The 15987-nt window shown below is 40.2% G+C and overlaps 1 protein-coding gene across 1 annotated transcript in view; it reads left to right on the forward strand.

Moving 5' to 3' along the window:
• The first annotated feature begins 499 nt into the window (after positions 1–499).
• RSL24D1 (ribosomal L24 domain containing 1) overlaps positions 500–15987 on the forward strand; it is an 80402-nt gene continuing 64914 nt past the window's right edge. The window contains exon 1 of the mRNA XM_069222445.1: positions 500–656. Within this exon, the coding sequence (XP_069078546.1) occupies positions 576–656 (81 nt within the window). The 5' untranslated portion in view covers positions 500–575. The remainder of the gene's footprint in view (positions 657–15987) is intronic.

Raw genomic sequence — 15987 nt, forward strand, 5'->3', positions numbered from 1 at the left:
GTAAATTGCCCTGTTATTAAAATAAACTTTTACTGCAACAAGCTAAAATCTCGTTACAAGTTTAAAACCGTCCCAGTTCGCAAGCATGGGCCACTCTTTTTAACTTTCTAATTTACTAATAGTGACCACTTTCATTTTGGTCCCCGGGCCTATTTTCTGTTCCAATCCGCCCCTGTTAAGAACTGTTACGTTAAACCATTGGCAGTAAGGTGGCAACTGATTTCATCGAGGGCTGTCCGCTGGATGTTCCTTAAGAAACATTGGGTTTGGCTTCGGTTGCTGACAAAGTGCCCTGACGGCTGATATAATCCTAACGAAAGAACGACTTTATAACCGGAGTGTGGGTTTATCAGCGAGAACGTGTGTGTCATCTGCAACCGCCAGAGAGCGCTATAGGGAAACACGTTGTCTTTTTCTGCTACGTGTAGCCTCTCTTTCAGGCTAGTTTGTTGTCCCGCAGCACACAATACATTTCACTTCCTGTTGATAAAGTATCATGTGTGACCATTTCTACGTCACTTCCTTTTCTCTAGTGACTCGTGGTGTAGGAGCCGTTCCTCCTCGCCAGCCTCAGAATGCGTATCGAAAAGTGTTACTTCTGCTCCGCCCCGGTGTACCCAGGGCACGGCATGATGTTCGTGCGGAATGATTGCAAGGTGAGGTGGTAGTGGTGAGGAAATGCAGACGTAGGAGTACGTTCATGGTGGGCGTGACGGACAGATAGTTTTGTGTTGTAGTGCCTCTTAGGGAAATGAATCGTAATGTGGGAGCTTGAGGATCGCAAACGGTGGGTGGACGTGTAGCTGTGGTGGCACGAGCATATTAAACGAGGGAAGTTGCTGTGGGTTTGTAACGTGTTTGGAGTTCAGGAGTATAGACCCGTGCAGTGATTTGATGAGTTCTAGTCATGGCCGTTTTAATGTCTGCCGGACCATGGATAACCAGGGGCAGTCTAAAGGGTATTGGAAGTGACAGGACTGCCAGAACATATTCCTCATGTTATTCTGTATGCATAGCTTACATCTGCCCACAAAATGACGTGTCTCATCAGTGGGCTTTTTCTCTTATTTTGTTATTTTATTTTCGCCACTGCTGCACAGCATTGGCAAAGTGCGTTTTGTTTTTTATTGATGCTGTACAGCAGAGATACTCGTCGTACATCATGGGGACCACACGTGGCCTCCGGTAAGCAGCAGAATTAAATTGTATTAGTATAATGCTTACTACCCCTGACGAGGCGTGAAAGTGCTTTGCAGCGAGTACTACGCTACTCGGGAGCCACATTAGTGGTCAGTGAACTGGTTATTGGGGTTAGTTTTGCATGCTTATTCTATGGATTCATGTTAGTTTCTGTGTCGCGATTGCCCACATAGATGTGATCATTAGAGGGGAGCTCAGTGAGACACAATTCTTAGCTAGAATTAATAGATATTGTTATGGTTTCCAAAGAGCTATAAAGCAGTTGGGTATGAGTTTTTTGGAATGGCTTGTATACAGAAGAGGGAGACAGAAGGTAGAAGCAGAGTGCGATTTAAAAAAACATAAATGATGGAAGGCTAATTTTTCATGCAGTATTATAAGGGTTATAACAGGTTGAAAATGTTTGCATGTAAATTGTGGACGTTAACCTGTTGAAAGAAACAGTTTCAAAGATACTTCTCCCAGTAAAAAAGGAAATAGTGTGACAAATAAGAGCTTCTTTTTATATCCCCACTATTCTGTATTTAATACTATGCTATAAAATATTGTTAGTTTATGCAAACTATGTGCACCATAAACAATATATAATAAAAAATGTTATGTAAACACCCCACCAACTTAAAAATATAACACGACAATTAATATAGACACATTGCAGTAACCATTAGCATATTCAGTGCCATGTTTGTCACCCACTCAATGTCTGGTTTGGAAGGTGCTGCCCCAAGAGCACTCCCACTGAACATACACCACACCATGTCCAGCATACTGGATGTGTCTGGAGTCACCTCCCTCCAGCATCCAAGTTGCTGTTAAGTTGTTTGAGCACTAATGTTCAAAAAGATGCTGCACAAATGTACAAGCATTAGTTTACTTATCTGAATTGAAGGAAGAGCTAGCATGAACTGTGTGCTGCACTAGTTAACTTCATGTGTAAAGGTTTTCAGCTAATGTAAGAGTTTGATAAAGTTTCTATACACATCTTTAAAAAAAAAAAGTGTATTTCTCTAACGTGTTATTCACCTCAGTACACCTGGTTATCACTCCATGGAGTGGAATTTATTGTAAGTGAAAAGTTTCAAACATTAATTGGGTCTGTGAACATTTTATAGAATCTTGCTGCTAGTTTTTGTGGATTAAGATAGCCACTCAATTCTATTTATAGGTTTGTAAATGATATACAGATGTGGTGTCCTGTGATCAGGGCCTGATGAAAAGGGTTACTTTCTCTCTTTTCAGTTTTTCCACTCAGAACTTACATTAAGAGTACATGTTGATTTGGTATATTTTTGGTAAGGATTTTGTTGTATACAAAGATAGTGGTAATGTCTAGGTATTGGGTGGGGTTATTACTGTCTAATACTCTGCTTTATATGCTTGTATATTAATAACAAGTATGAGACGAGTTCCTCTATGCACTGTTTGTAGAATTTTAGCAGTAGGCCATCACTGCCTGGTGCTTTAGTCTCACATACCCACAAAAGACCTTTTGAGGGCAATACGTAGAACTTGAGGTGGATTTAAAGCCTACCTACTGCTTCCATTAGTTGGCTTTATCACTCATTTGCTTGCTTCTTATTTGTTGGTCTTCTTTTTCTTGTTTGTCCTGCCTCTAGCTCCTTTCTTATTTAGCAGTATTTAGATTGGCTGACTTGTATCATTGTGCAATTCTGTTAGAAATTACCTTTTTTTAGCTTTTTTTTAAGAACTCGGAGAATGCATATGTTTTCTAGCTCTCTCCCTAGTGTGCTTCTCCCCTGCCAGATACCTGCCTCTGCTGTCTTTGTTGTTCTCTCTGATTTGTGCTCCTCTCTTGTGTGCTTATCCCCTCTTCCTGTGCGGTTCTCTTAATCGTGGCTTCTATTCACCTTAATAGCCCCCCACCCGGCTTCCTTTTTATGTTTTCCACACTCTCCATTGTTTCTTCTGCCCTGCACCCCATACTCTCCACCTGCTCCTCCCTTGTTCCCCTGTCTCTTGTGGACATTTAAACAGAAAAAATATATAAAGTCGTATTTTTGAGGGCCTGGCAGCTGCACTTGCTGCTGGTTGCTCTGCTACAGCAAAAGAGCGTTCATGCTCTTAAAATGTATTTATTGTTAAGAGTTAATTGGCGTTTGCCCTGGGAAAAATAACATATCCCCTATGTTCTTCTATATGCATAGCACACACACAGACCTGCCCACAAAATGACTTGGTCTCATCTAGGAGCTTTTTCTCGTTTTTAGTTTTTTTTCTCGCCACTGCTCCACAGCATTGGCAAAAAGTTTTGCTTTTTATTGATACTCATCGTACATCCTGGGGACCACATGTCCACATGATAATATTGCATCATGGCATGGACGGCAAGGTCGCGGCATATGTTACCCCTGTATGTGTTCCAGTTGCTCCATATTTTACCCCATTTTGGGGGGCATCCTCTGTCCTCGAACATCACTCTCTCTACCAGCATGCACCAGTCCATGTCTCACTTTCAGCCGTCAAGCAGCGGGGTCTGCTAGGCCCCCCACAATGGCGCTGTATTTTTCTTAGCTTCAGCTAGGCCTAGCGTCATTCAGATTTGTTGCATGCAGCCTGTATCTGTTGCACCCCAGACATTTAGCAGGCACCACTTGGTGGACACTTCCATACCTCTCCCCCTCACCACCCACACACATTCAGCCACTGCCTTCTAAAATCTCTGTATCATTGGGCATGCCCAAAGGGTGTGAAATAACGCTCCCTTCTGCCCACATCCACAAAAATCACGCCCATCTGTGGTCTTAACCATAGTTTTTCAAGCATAGTACGATAGATGGAAAATGTTTAACTGGACCAGGTGGAACCTGCCCACACAATCACCTCCCTGGGGGATACCAGGGCACCTCATTCCACTTGTCCACCAGTCCCTCAAGCATTTCTCCTGCAGGTGTAGCAGGTTGTCAGGTATAACAACTTTTTTTATGTCAATGACATTGCCTTCCAAAGGATAAACTGAAGACTCTGGGAGATCAGTTTCTTTGGGTAGGTACACTTTAAATACATTGCAAAGCCGCAGACAGCGATGGGTATCATTGGGTGTTCGTTGTTATTCGTGCTGTAGCTCATGTAGGAAGATAATATCACCCTAGGCCTAGACATCCCCCACCGGGTAAAGTCCTATGAGGTCTTATTTGGCAAACCCTGGTAGCTGTTTTAGTGTACCCAACATTTCAGAATTCAGAGTGGCGGCGCCTGTGTGATCTTATTTTTCCATCCCAGGGCCAGCATTACTGTATGCCAAAGCCTCACTTCTGTCTTTGTGGGATCCGGTAAGTCTTTTCGTCTAGCTCCCCCTGAGTTGAAGAACTAGCCTGTCTATACGAAAAGTGGGCGGTGTTTAAGGGAGAAAGACCCAGCCATTAACAGTATTTAATTGTGCCTCCCAGTAATATTTATGCACATCAGGCAACACTAGCTCTTTATTGTACCAGCTCTGTGCGAGCCTGCTGAACGCTGTGTGTGCCAGGCCTCCCATCCCTGGGCAGTGATCGAATCTCTCCCTCGATTGCTTTAAAATATAATTTGTATATGGTGTGGGGGGGGGGGTGGGGCGGTCATATAAAAAAAAAACGGGTTAGGGCTATCATTTTAGTGAGAGGTGGTCCTCCAGTAATACGTGATGCACGTCTCTCTTCTGCCTCTCTAGCAGCGGTGCTAAGTTGTTGATAAAGATAAGGTCTGGCATGACATATATTCCCAAGCAGTGAAACCCTGAGTGGCGAAGTATATCAGGGACTTATGACACTTAATGGTATGACAGGAGTACCAACCGAAGATGGTAATAATCTGCATCAGACTGCGTAACGTGTTTTCCAGGTTTGTTATATACAGCCTCACATCGTCTGCATATAGAGAGATTTTGTCTTCCCATTGTAGGCCTCGGACCAGAGAGTCTTGTTGGATCCATGCTGCCAATGGCTCCAATGCCAGAACAAAAATGAGGGGGACCGGTGGCAGCTCTGCCTGGAACCTCTTTCGGGGCTGAACTCTCAGGACGGACCCCACTTAACTTTAACCTGTGCCATGGAGCCTGAGTACAGGAGTCGCACCCACTGCGTAAAGTGCGGGCCAAAGCCCAGCTTGGCCAGCACCTTGAAAAAAGAATTCCTTTTTACCATGTCGAAACACCATCCTAGCTTCTAGTGACAACTCAATGGCCTGTTCTTGGAGCATGGTTTTTTGGCTTAATATCTGACAATGGTCGCAGTGCACTCTGGTTACACAATACTAACAGACCTATCATAAATTTTAAAACCTAATCAACAAACTTAACGTGTAGTGCTGAAAGGAGCCCTGCCTAAACTTGTGAAACAACTTTAAATGGGCTAGAACAACAAAGTGTACTAGGCGCAGCATGCACAGCTGATGCCAAAACAGGCTTCAGAGTGAGCAAAATCAGTCAAAATGGTATCAAATATTCAGTAAATGATAGACAGTGCAACAAAAGTTTGAAGCAGGAAATGTGATTGTTTAGAAGAATTTATTTGCAGTTGTGTTTTACAAGTTTTACATCACATTTATAACCGACATGGAGTTGACATTCCGAACTCAAAATAATTTTTCATGATTGCAAATCACCCTTCATCAAGGGTAACTGTAAATCACAAATTGAAACAGTCAAAATAAATATATGAATAGCATCACAGATTGAATAACAGACACATAGTAAGAAACCAGCCAGCCTGAAGGTATTCCAAACTGAATTACATAGTGCAACACATGCACCCATGCTTTGTAGCCCTCCTCCCCCACACAAAATTAAGAAACTATATTATTACGTAGAAAGTAGCTGCAAAGAACAACACCCTAAATAGCACAATGATGGAAAAACACTTGCCAATCATTGGAAACCCATTCTTGTAGAAAATAACATGTCAGTCGTCATGCTGAAAACAGGAGTGCTCAGGTGGCCTATGCGTGAAACTGAAACATAGTGATTGAACAAAGTGCCCCACTCTTGCAGTATCTGCCCACAATAAACTGACCAGCAGTCTGGGAGAAATGAGCCATTTGAATGGTGCGTCGCTAGTGGTGAGTACGCGGGCACATGCAACGTGAAAGACAGATCCCTGGAATTAATCGACAGTCGCTACCAAACAGAAAAGGCCAAAAGATATCCCCCACATAGTGACCATGAAAACCATATAAACAATACCTAAGAACAACAGCCTGGTATTCCACAAAAAGCTGGAGCCAAAGTCCAATTGCGATACACAAGCTCTGTGGATCATGACAAACCGTTAAAAAGGAAATAAAAAGAACAAAATTGCAGTGAACAACAGTACACATTATCTGCGGACCAGGAAGAACTCCAAACCCTTGTGTGCAAAAGCGGCGCCATCAAAGGAAAGGTATATCCCAGGGTGAATGCTGGAATATAAGACACGTTGTGATAGCCATTTATAAGTGTTGGCCTAAGGGTCCGTCAGAATAATTTCCAGCACTGTGAATTGTAACTGAGCAATATTATGCTTGTGGCCAATTCAGTGTGCTACAAGAGATGAGTTTCATCCTTCCGCTCTTTCTGGGACGCCGACCACTCCAATATTGTTAATCCTCGAGCAGCCCTCAAAGTTCTCTAGTTTCGCCCCATGTACATCAGGAGTGAGGTTCAGTTTGTCGACCTTTTTTCGTAGGTTCTTAGCCTCTGCCTTGAGAGCCACTATTAAATTCTCCCCCTCTTTCACTTTTGCACTCATGTTGCAGAGATCTGCCCAGACCAACATAACCTCTGGATACCATGTCTATTTTGGTCTCTATGGATCATTGGACACCCTGGGTAGCAACCATCATTTCTTTGAGTGCCAGTGTCGAACTGTCTTGGTGTGTGTGTGGGGGGGTGAAAAACTTGCCCTTACTGTCCCCTTGGTACCAACTTTTCTTGTTTTAACTGCTAGTTCCTGATTGTTCTTCTGTCAGCAGGCAACTTATCTTTTATGCAGGGGAAACAGGGTGCAGGAGATCTCACCCCAGTGCTGGTCTCCAATTCAGACCGAAGCTACCTGCCTGCCTCCTGTCAGCACCACCAGGATTTCACGGGTACTCCTTCTCTGTCAGGGCCTCAGAAGTGTCCAACCCTCAGGGTGGCCCAACTCATCTCGGGAGGCACATTTCTGCATTGCTCTCTTGCAGGCCTCTTGGCTCCCTGCTGTGACAATAGGGAGGGGTTGCCGAGTTTTGGAGGCGGCCTACTGTTAATAGGCCCTCCCACCATGCAGGCTTATGGCTTCTCCTCTGCAGCGGCCCATGACACAAGGCCACGTCTGCTCACTCTGGCAGTAGCAGTCTGCCTCTTGCCCCCAACATGGTGTCCACTGGATTTCGGCTGTGCCTCCTCTATCTATGGCTTTTCAGGTGTGGCCAGGCCAGCGGGTTGCAAACGCCTGGAGAGCTGCACGTCTCCCGGGCCAGTCCCTCTTTCTGATGCAGCCCCACAATGCGAGGCCGCGGCTCACCACACCGCACGGGCCCTTCTCCTATCTCTATTGGCTCGCTACCCTAGCTGCTCCTTATTGGCTCAGCGGCTTACCCCCCAGCATCTCAGCTCTGCTCCATCAGGGCTGAGGAGACCGGATTATTGGATGGATGTTAGGGGGTCATGTAATGTGAAGGTTAGAGCCGCTTCTGCAAGCTGCCATGTTGTCTGGCATTTGGCCACAGCCAGCCTCCCCCATGGTAAAGTCTGAATTAAACGTCAAATCTTATAGTGACATGACTAAACTTTCCCATTGTACCACTCACTTCCATGCCTGAGCCTGTTCCTCAGCGCTCCTAATGTTTACAGATAATCTACAATAAGTCTAAGGAGTTTGAGAGTCCTAAGTTTTTATTTCATTCCAATTCAATAAATGAGTTACTTCCTTTATCCAATGGACTGACCAGTAGCAATAGTAATCAAAGAAGGCTTACTCCATGATGCTATAAAAGCATACCAATTCAGATAAAGATGAACACACTAAAGTCAAATTAATGTTTCTTCTAAAGACTAGGGGCTCATGCTTAGTGTGGACTAAAACCCTTAAAATAACTTTGTGATTAACAGTACACAGCATGTACATGCTTTGCCCCCCCATGCCCAAATTACTATGACTGCCCCAGCTCCTACCCTGTTAGCTGCAATGTAGCTCACAATAACATCACAGGCCATACTTTTTGTCACCTGGAAAATGTTTGTGAGTACCCAGGTTGTACTGTATTGCCAAGTCCAGGAGGTCACAAAGGTTGGCCTACGGCTTTGTGAGTGATTGTTCAGGAATTTGTTTATATCACTTGTGTCTAATGTAGTTCACACTCTGTATAGTTTAGTGCGGAATTGGTAAACTATACTAGTACAGCTGATGGGATTAATGGGTTGTTTGGTGGTGTTCCTGTTTAGGAATGTATTTAAGTTCTAGCTGATGCTGCTCAGTGTGGTCACATGTGTTAAATTAGTGGGTGACTGGGGCGTTCCCCCTATATTCTTGCTGCTATGTATTTCCCAAAGAATTAGATCTCTCGATTTACCGCCTTGTTAAGTTTGGCTAGTGAGTGTGTTTTTTAGATAGTACCTTAGGGTCACTTGTGGTATCAAGAATTATCTCAAAGTTTAGTGAGTTTTTTTTTCTTCTTCTCTTTGTCTAGTGAATATAGTCTGTTGCAGATTGAATATTCCTGACCTCTTAGCTAAGCATTCCTCTCTGTAACCGCTTTTAATGCTTGCTACATGGTCGTTTTTTAAGACTTATTTGATTTCAGTCTTAAATACCTTGTCTAACAGCACACTTTTGTGGGGCCATATCTTAATTATGTTTGTCATTATTTGAGCCTTTGTGGTTTATTATTGTTGTGTGGGTTTTGCAAAACATTCCCTGTATTATGAGGAAATGGCTTCTACATCTGCCACTGTTTATATCTGACTAAATATTATTTCTTTCTTAGTTGCTACTGCCTCTCCTCTCAAATATGTTGAATTAAGGTTGAAATATTTGTGCACTTAATTTCTTCACCAGTGCTGTTGACCGGTTAACTGATCGATTTGTTTTTTGTGACAGTGCGACATCAACCTTATGTCAGTCTAGGTGTGCTCCCATATGTCTCAGCATTTTCTTGGGCTGTTAAGGCCTCTGACATTCCATGCCAATTGAGGTATTAACTTTATCTGTCTAATCTGAATAAGTTGACCGATGTCATGTTTTGTACACTTATCTATGTGTGTTTTGGTAGTAGGTGCAGTTCAGTATGTATAACCGGTATGGTCATTTCCTCCCTGCTCTCCTATACTGAACCCAAATATTGCTATGAATTTATCCCCCATACTAACCCGTCTGGCTAGCTTCTGTGCTTCCCCAATTCACTAGTTATTTTTTTCCTTTAAATTGACTTATAGGTAACTAGAACCACATTTACATATGTCATTTCAGTTTTGGCTATATATATTGTTTCTGAGATCAAACGGCCCAAGAGGGGTGGTGCAAGAAACCGGCATGAGCAAGCCGGTAAAAATAAAAATCAAAAAGAAACAATAGTACTCGCACGCTCAGGACCCAAGGAAACAAACAAAACTTTTAATCACAGCGCGTTTCGACTGACCCAGCAGCCTTGGTCACGTGAAAGTTACCGCCAATCAGATTCAATTAAATACCGCCTATTCAACAGCATAGAAATAAGACAGGAAAAGAAAAGGAAAAAAAAACTGTACCATCTATGACATAATCGCCCAGTTCTTAATCGCAATGACTATTAACATGAAACAATATATCTCAAATCAATAAATGCTTCTTACATATGTAAGATAATATAAATATTTGGTCTTATACTCATCTCATACAAAATTAATTTATATATTTCTACATATGACCAAAATTGCGAAAAACATCGGGAGAAATAGCTTCTAAAGCGGAATGTAAAAAAATAAAATTTTAGAGAGTGGGATGTGCATATTTTTAATATTATATTTCCACACCTACAGTAATAAATTGCGATAAAATATCAATGATGAGTGCAGGTGCTCATACCGAACATTAAAGTTCACTCCCTCCAAACAGTATATTATACCTAAATATTACAGACCCGTCTTAGTATCAATTTATACAACAATCTCTTTTAATCATAACTGTATATGCAGTAAACTCCACAAAAATGTATCATAAACTTGAACAAAACACTAAAAAGGATGAAAAGAAGACTTTAAGGCAATAGTGTAACAAGTAAATTAATTCTCTTGTCTGTGTATCCAACACCAAAGAACACCATCCGGTGATAAAGATAAACGAAAAAAGGTGCAGATAGAAGGGGTTCAATGATTCTCCATCCGACCCTCAACAACCTAAAATGAGATAAATATACACATTATAATTTTACACAAATCAACAGTCTCCTAAAAATTAAAATAATCATAATCCAGTATAGTGAATTCCAACACTTCTAACTACTACACCAATATATATTAATTTCAGTCCTCCAACATCCAATTCGTTTTCATGTAAATGGGTATTCAGTTCCTCGCCCGTATTCAATCCATTATGCATCTTAGTTTCTAAATCTAAAATATATTTAGAATCTTTTTTTCCCGTAATATCAGCTCTCTATTGCCACCTCTTGATACAATGGCACATGTTCAATACCAAAGTATGATAACAAAGTACAATCCGAGTTGTGTTTATCTTCAAAGAGTCTAACTACCGGATAATATTAATCTTTTGATGTAATAGCTCTCATATGTTCCAAAACACGTTTCTTAACACTGTGTTTGGTACTTCCCACATAACACCTAGAGCATAGATCTTCAAGTATGTAAATAGTAAAGGGGGTACTACATGTTAGGAATTGATTGATTTGTCTGACCTTTCCTGGTTTGCAAGTAGCATATTCTTTCCGCATGACACTGTTCCGGCATGCCTTACAGTGTCCAGGGAAAGAATCCTTGTAAATTGTGTTGTCTTATTTGAGGAATAGTCGTGATATCGTTAGATCTTAAAATGTCATGAAAACTCCGTCCCTTTCTATAAGTAATCTGAGGTCTTTTTTTGTATTGGACTCCCAATAATAGGTTCACTTTTCAAAATATTCCAATTCTTTGAAATAATATTGTTAATCTGTGTTGTAACTTCATTATATGTCATAAGTCTAATTCCATCAGTATCATCTTCCTCTCTTCTAACAGTATTATCAAATTGGGTCTTTACTCTTTTTAACCCCTTAATTCTTTTGGTTGCTTTTTTTGATCACCCAATCAGGATGTCCACTTGAGGCATGTAATAAACTATTATCTGCCATTGTTTTACGAAAGAGTTCTGTGCTGATCTTATTACCACTAATCTTACCCATAGTATCCATAAATTGTATTGATGACCTGCTAATATTGTAAGTTAACCTTATATTCAAATAATTACTATTTAATTTATCAATACATTCTATAGCCTCTTCTTCAATTCCTTTCCAAATGATAAACAAGTCGTTGATATTTCGAAGCCACAAAATAGCTTGATTAATTTCTGGATACCTGACTTCATCTTTAAAGATTTTCTCTTCCCACCAATCTAAATACAGACAATCAAAACTGGGAGCAAAGCAAGTTCCCATGGCAGTTCTGAGAATCTGTTTGTATAATATTCCATTGAACTGAAAAATATTGTTGGTCAAACAGTATCTAATCATGTCTATGATCATATCAGTATGTGCTAAGTACTTTAGTGATCTAGGGCGTAAAAAATGCCTACATGCTTGTATTCCCTTATCATGATCTATAATAGTTCTAGGGAATTGATATCCAAGGTTAATAATATAAATTAATCTTCCCACACAATACCTTCCAGTTTTCCCAGAAAATCTTTGGTATCACGGACATATGAGGGTAAATTGACTACAAATTCTCTCAGAAAAAAAGTCCTCATACTTAGAAACATTCTCTAATGCACTGTCACATGAAGATACTATAGGTATCCGTGGGGGATGAATCCTATCTTTATGGATCTTAGGAAGGATATACAAGACCGGCAGTTTGGGAAAATCTTTCTTAAGGAAACATTATTCTTCCAATATTAATAAACCTTTGTCTTTCCATTCCGTTAGCAATTGCCAAATCCCTAAAATACTGTTGGTATAAATCTCTTTAGTAGTAACCTTTTATAGAATTGTACATTAAGTTGAGGCATAACTTCATCAATATATGTTTGTCTTTCCATGAGTACTATATTACTGCCTCTGTCGGCCGGACGTATGATGGCCTCACTGTCATCAGCCAGCGTTTTACTCATGATTCTCTGAGCCTGTCATATTCTGGTTATGTCTACGTTTAATCCATGTTCTCTGTCGGAACTGAATAGGATCTCGAACCACCACATCATAAAATGTATCAATATTATCATGATTCATGTTAGGAAAAAAAGTGGATTTGGGTTTAAACCCAGAAGGTGCAGACAGATCATATACAATATCCAAATCATCCAAAATTTTCATATACATTCTTGGTATACATTCATTTCTACCTCATTCCTCTCCAACTCATGCAGAGTTATCAGTGAATCACCATCACTGATACACAACACATCATGTTGATCATCGCTCTTAAAACTTTCACCATCATTTTTTGGGTAATTTTTTTGATTTAAACCTTTTTTTTCAACGTAAATTTTCTAATAAATTTGAAAAAGTCAATCCGAGTCTCGGCATAATTAAAACCTTCAGTGGGAGAAAACGAAAGACCAAAACATAATGTCAATTTTATCACTTTCTGGTAACGTAAAATTGGAAAAATTGACAATCGTTTTATTCACCATATTGATATCCATTATGTCTGCATGTTGGAGCTCCTTGTTATTTTTCCCACTTGTCCCATATTAGGTCTGTTTTTGTTGCGATTTCTGAGTCTCTCTCGCCTCTTCTGACTCCGCCCCGTCTTCCTCTTCCGACTCGTTGTCCTGCCTCTGTATGTTGATGTTTGTCCTTTTTGATTTTTGGAGACTTGCCTGTCTTGTTGTAGCAGGCGATACTCGTCTAAAAAAAGTCGCTGGTTTACTAATAACTTCATCAGTCGATATTTCACTCTCAGTTGAACTTGGAGTATCAGTCTCCCTCATACTTCCCACATCTCTTTCCGAGTTTGATTGTTGGTCATCCAATGTGTGGGAAAAAGTAGCAGATTTGTATAAATGGTCAAATTTCCTTCTAAAAGTTAGAATCCTTCCACTCTCGTAATCACCTATATCTCTATGCAGTTTCTGTTGGTTTTTAGCATTAATGTCGTCCTCATATTATCTCAATCTTACATTCATTGTCTTCATAAATTTAGGTATAATCTCCTATTCTGAAATCAAAATCGTCCTTCATTTTCCTAATATCCACAAATAAAGTTTCTCTGTCCTGCCATGCATATTTTATCAGTATGTCCAACATATGTCTCGAACTAACAGCTGAATTGTCTGCCTATTCCTTTAACATCTCACGATTCGGCGTTTCATAAGATGGTGTAATAAAAATTCTCAGGCCTCTCTGGACCATTTGTTGGTTGACATAATTCTGTAAAGATGTAGCCTTCCACCATTTGGATAATTTCTCCAATCTATGTAGCATGGTTTTTCACAATTTTGATCATATGTAGAAATATATAAATTAATTTTGTATGAGATGAGTTTAAGACCAAATATTTATATTATCTTACATATGTAATAAGCATTTATTTTTGATATATTGTTTCATGTTAATAGTCATTGTGATTAAGAATTGGGCGATTATGTCATAGATGGTACAGTTTTTTTTTTTTTCTTTTCCTGTCTTATTCTTATGTTGTTGAATAGGTGGTATTTAATTGATTCTGATTGGCAGTAACTTTCACGTGACCAAGGCTGCTGTGTCAGTCGAAACGTGCTGTGATAAAAAATTTTGTTTGTTTCCTTGAGTCCTGAGCGTGCGAGTACTATGGTTTCTTTTTTTATTTTATTTTTATATATGGTGTTGTGTGTGTGTTTGTTGTTTTTTTTTTTTTTTGTTGTTTTTTTTAAAATTTGATTTTTGATTCGGCAAGCACAGCTTTGGTGAAGTTTGTATACACAAGGTTTATAGTTTGTGCAGATAGGTTCAAGTATAGAGTTGTGATGGATTAAAAGTTAATCTACCCTAGAGTATGTTTGATATGGAAATGTTGTAGACTTTCGTTGTGGTAACAAGGCTGCTAGACTTTGGGTGGCTGCACCACTGAGTATGGGGGACTGAGTCTGATCCCACACCGTGTGACAGCTGTCGGCCTAACTCTTCCCTCTAGCTAGCAGCACCTCACCCATACTAAAGGTAAGAGTGATTTGACAACCTATCGCGTGACCTCAGACTCCTGAGGGAAGTTGGTGTGGAACAGATCATACCCCTTTCTCTCAGACAAACAGAAGCAGGATCTTCGTCCAGTGTATATTTTATTGAAGCAACTGCGTTCTACGTAAAAAAAAATAAATAAATCATGAATTGCGATTATGAGGATAATGAAACACAGCAGTGACCAAGAAAGTGAAACAAAAGAAGAGTTCTGCCATATTGTCACAATTGTGTCTAACATCCCTACCTACCCTAAGTTTCTCAATGACAGCAAGTAGCAGTGGTAATCTGCCCTTCTGGTCCTGGGAAGGAAGCTACCCTCATACCTGCATTCTGAAGTGAAGAAGTTGTCTGTTAGGAGTCCTCCCATTTAAACTAAAAGGAACCAAAATATTTCAGCAGAAACTGCAATGACTTGCAGCATGAGATGTCAAGCTGGTTGGAATGTCCCCTATAAGATGGCGTGGGCAGTGTGATGTTTTATAATATATCTGTTATTCTGAGAACTGCCCGGGCGTGGCAACACATTTTTGTCCTGTATATGGTAGCTAATGTACTCTTTGGACCAGCAATATCTGGTAAGTATTGTTTACAGCCTTGGGTTGAGCACAGCATGAAAATGATGTGCAAAGAAATGAATAACAAATTCTGCATGGAAGAGCAACTGATAAAAGAATGAAAAACATCTCCACTAAAATCAAGCTTTGCTAAAATTACTAAAGTGCAATGTAACTAGGTGAGAGGGCACAGGTATCGGGACCAGAACTAAATAATGTGCCAGTGTAAATGCTAAAATAACCTTACGACAAATAAGAACATGCTAAAGTCTCAGTAATATTGTGTACGTTTCCATACATCTGCCAAATTCGGGTTTCTACACACTGATTCTAAACAACTCAAGGCTTTGCAGTTGTATTCCTTAGTTTAGGTTATTTATTGTGTATAGGGACCAAATGTAGATTGACATTGTCACCTATTACCAATCAGCGTGTACTATCCAAAGAATCCTTTGTCTCAGAATGTCCCCCTCTGTTGGAACATACACATCCAGGGCATACAATTTGATGTTGTTTTTGGGGGTTGCCTACTAGCCTTCCACCGTCCGGGTCATCCTCCCAGGAAATCACTGTGACTTTATTTTTGGGGATGATAATGGCCACATCATTTCTCTTGGCTGAGGCAATTGGTATCCAGTATATTACATACCCAGTTAAGTTAAATGTTTGGAGTATTATATAACGTTTAAGTCATGCAACTTAGTCAGAAACGTTTCAGTTTTTAGTTTGATGATTGAATCATTTAATGACCGACTTAATATTTTGTCCCTCTACAGGGAGTGCAAAATTATTAGGCAAGTTGTATTTTTGAGGATTAATTTTATTATTGAACAACAACCATGTTCTCAATGAACCCAAAAAACTCATTAATATCAAAGCTGAATATTTTTGGAAGTAGTTTTTAGTTTGTTTTTAGTTTTAGCTATGT

Source organism: Pleurodeles waltl, chromosome 3_1 (assembly GCF_031143425.1).
Source record: "Pleurodeles waltl isolate 20211129_DDA chromosome 3_1, aPleWal1.hap1.20221129, whole genome shotgun sequence".
In the NCBI taxonomy this organism is placed as follows: Eukaryota; Metazoa; Chordata; class Amphibia; order Caudata; family Salamandridae; genus Pleurodeles; species Pleurodeles waltl.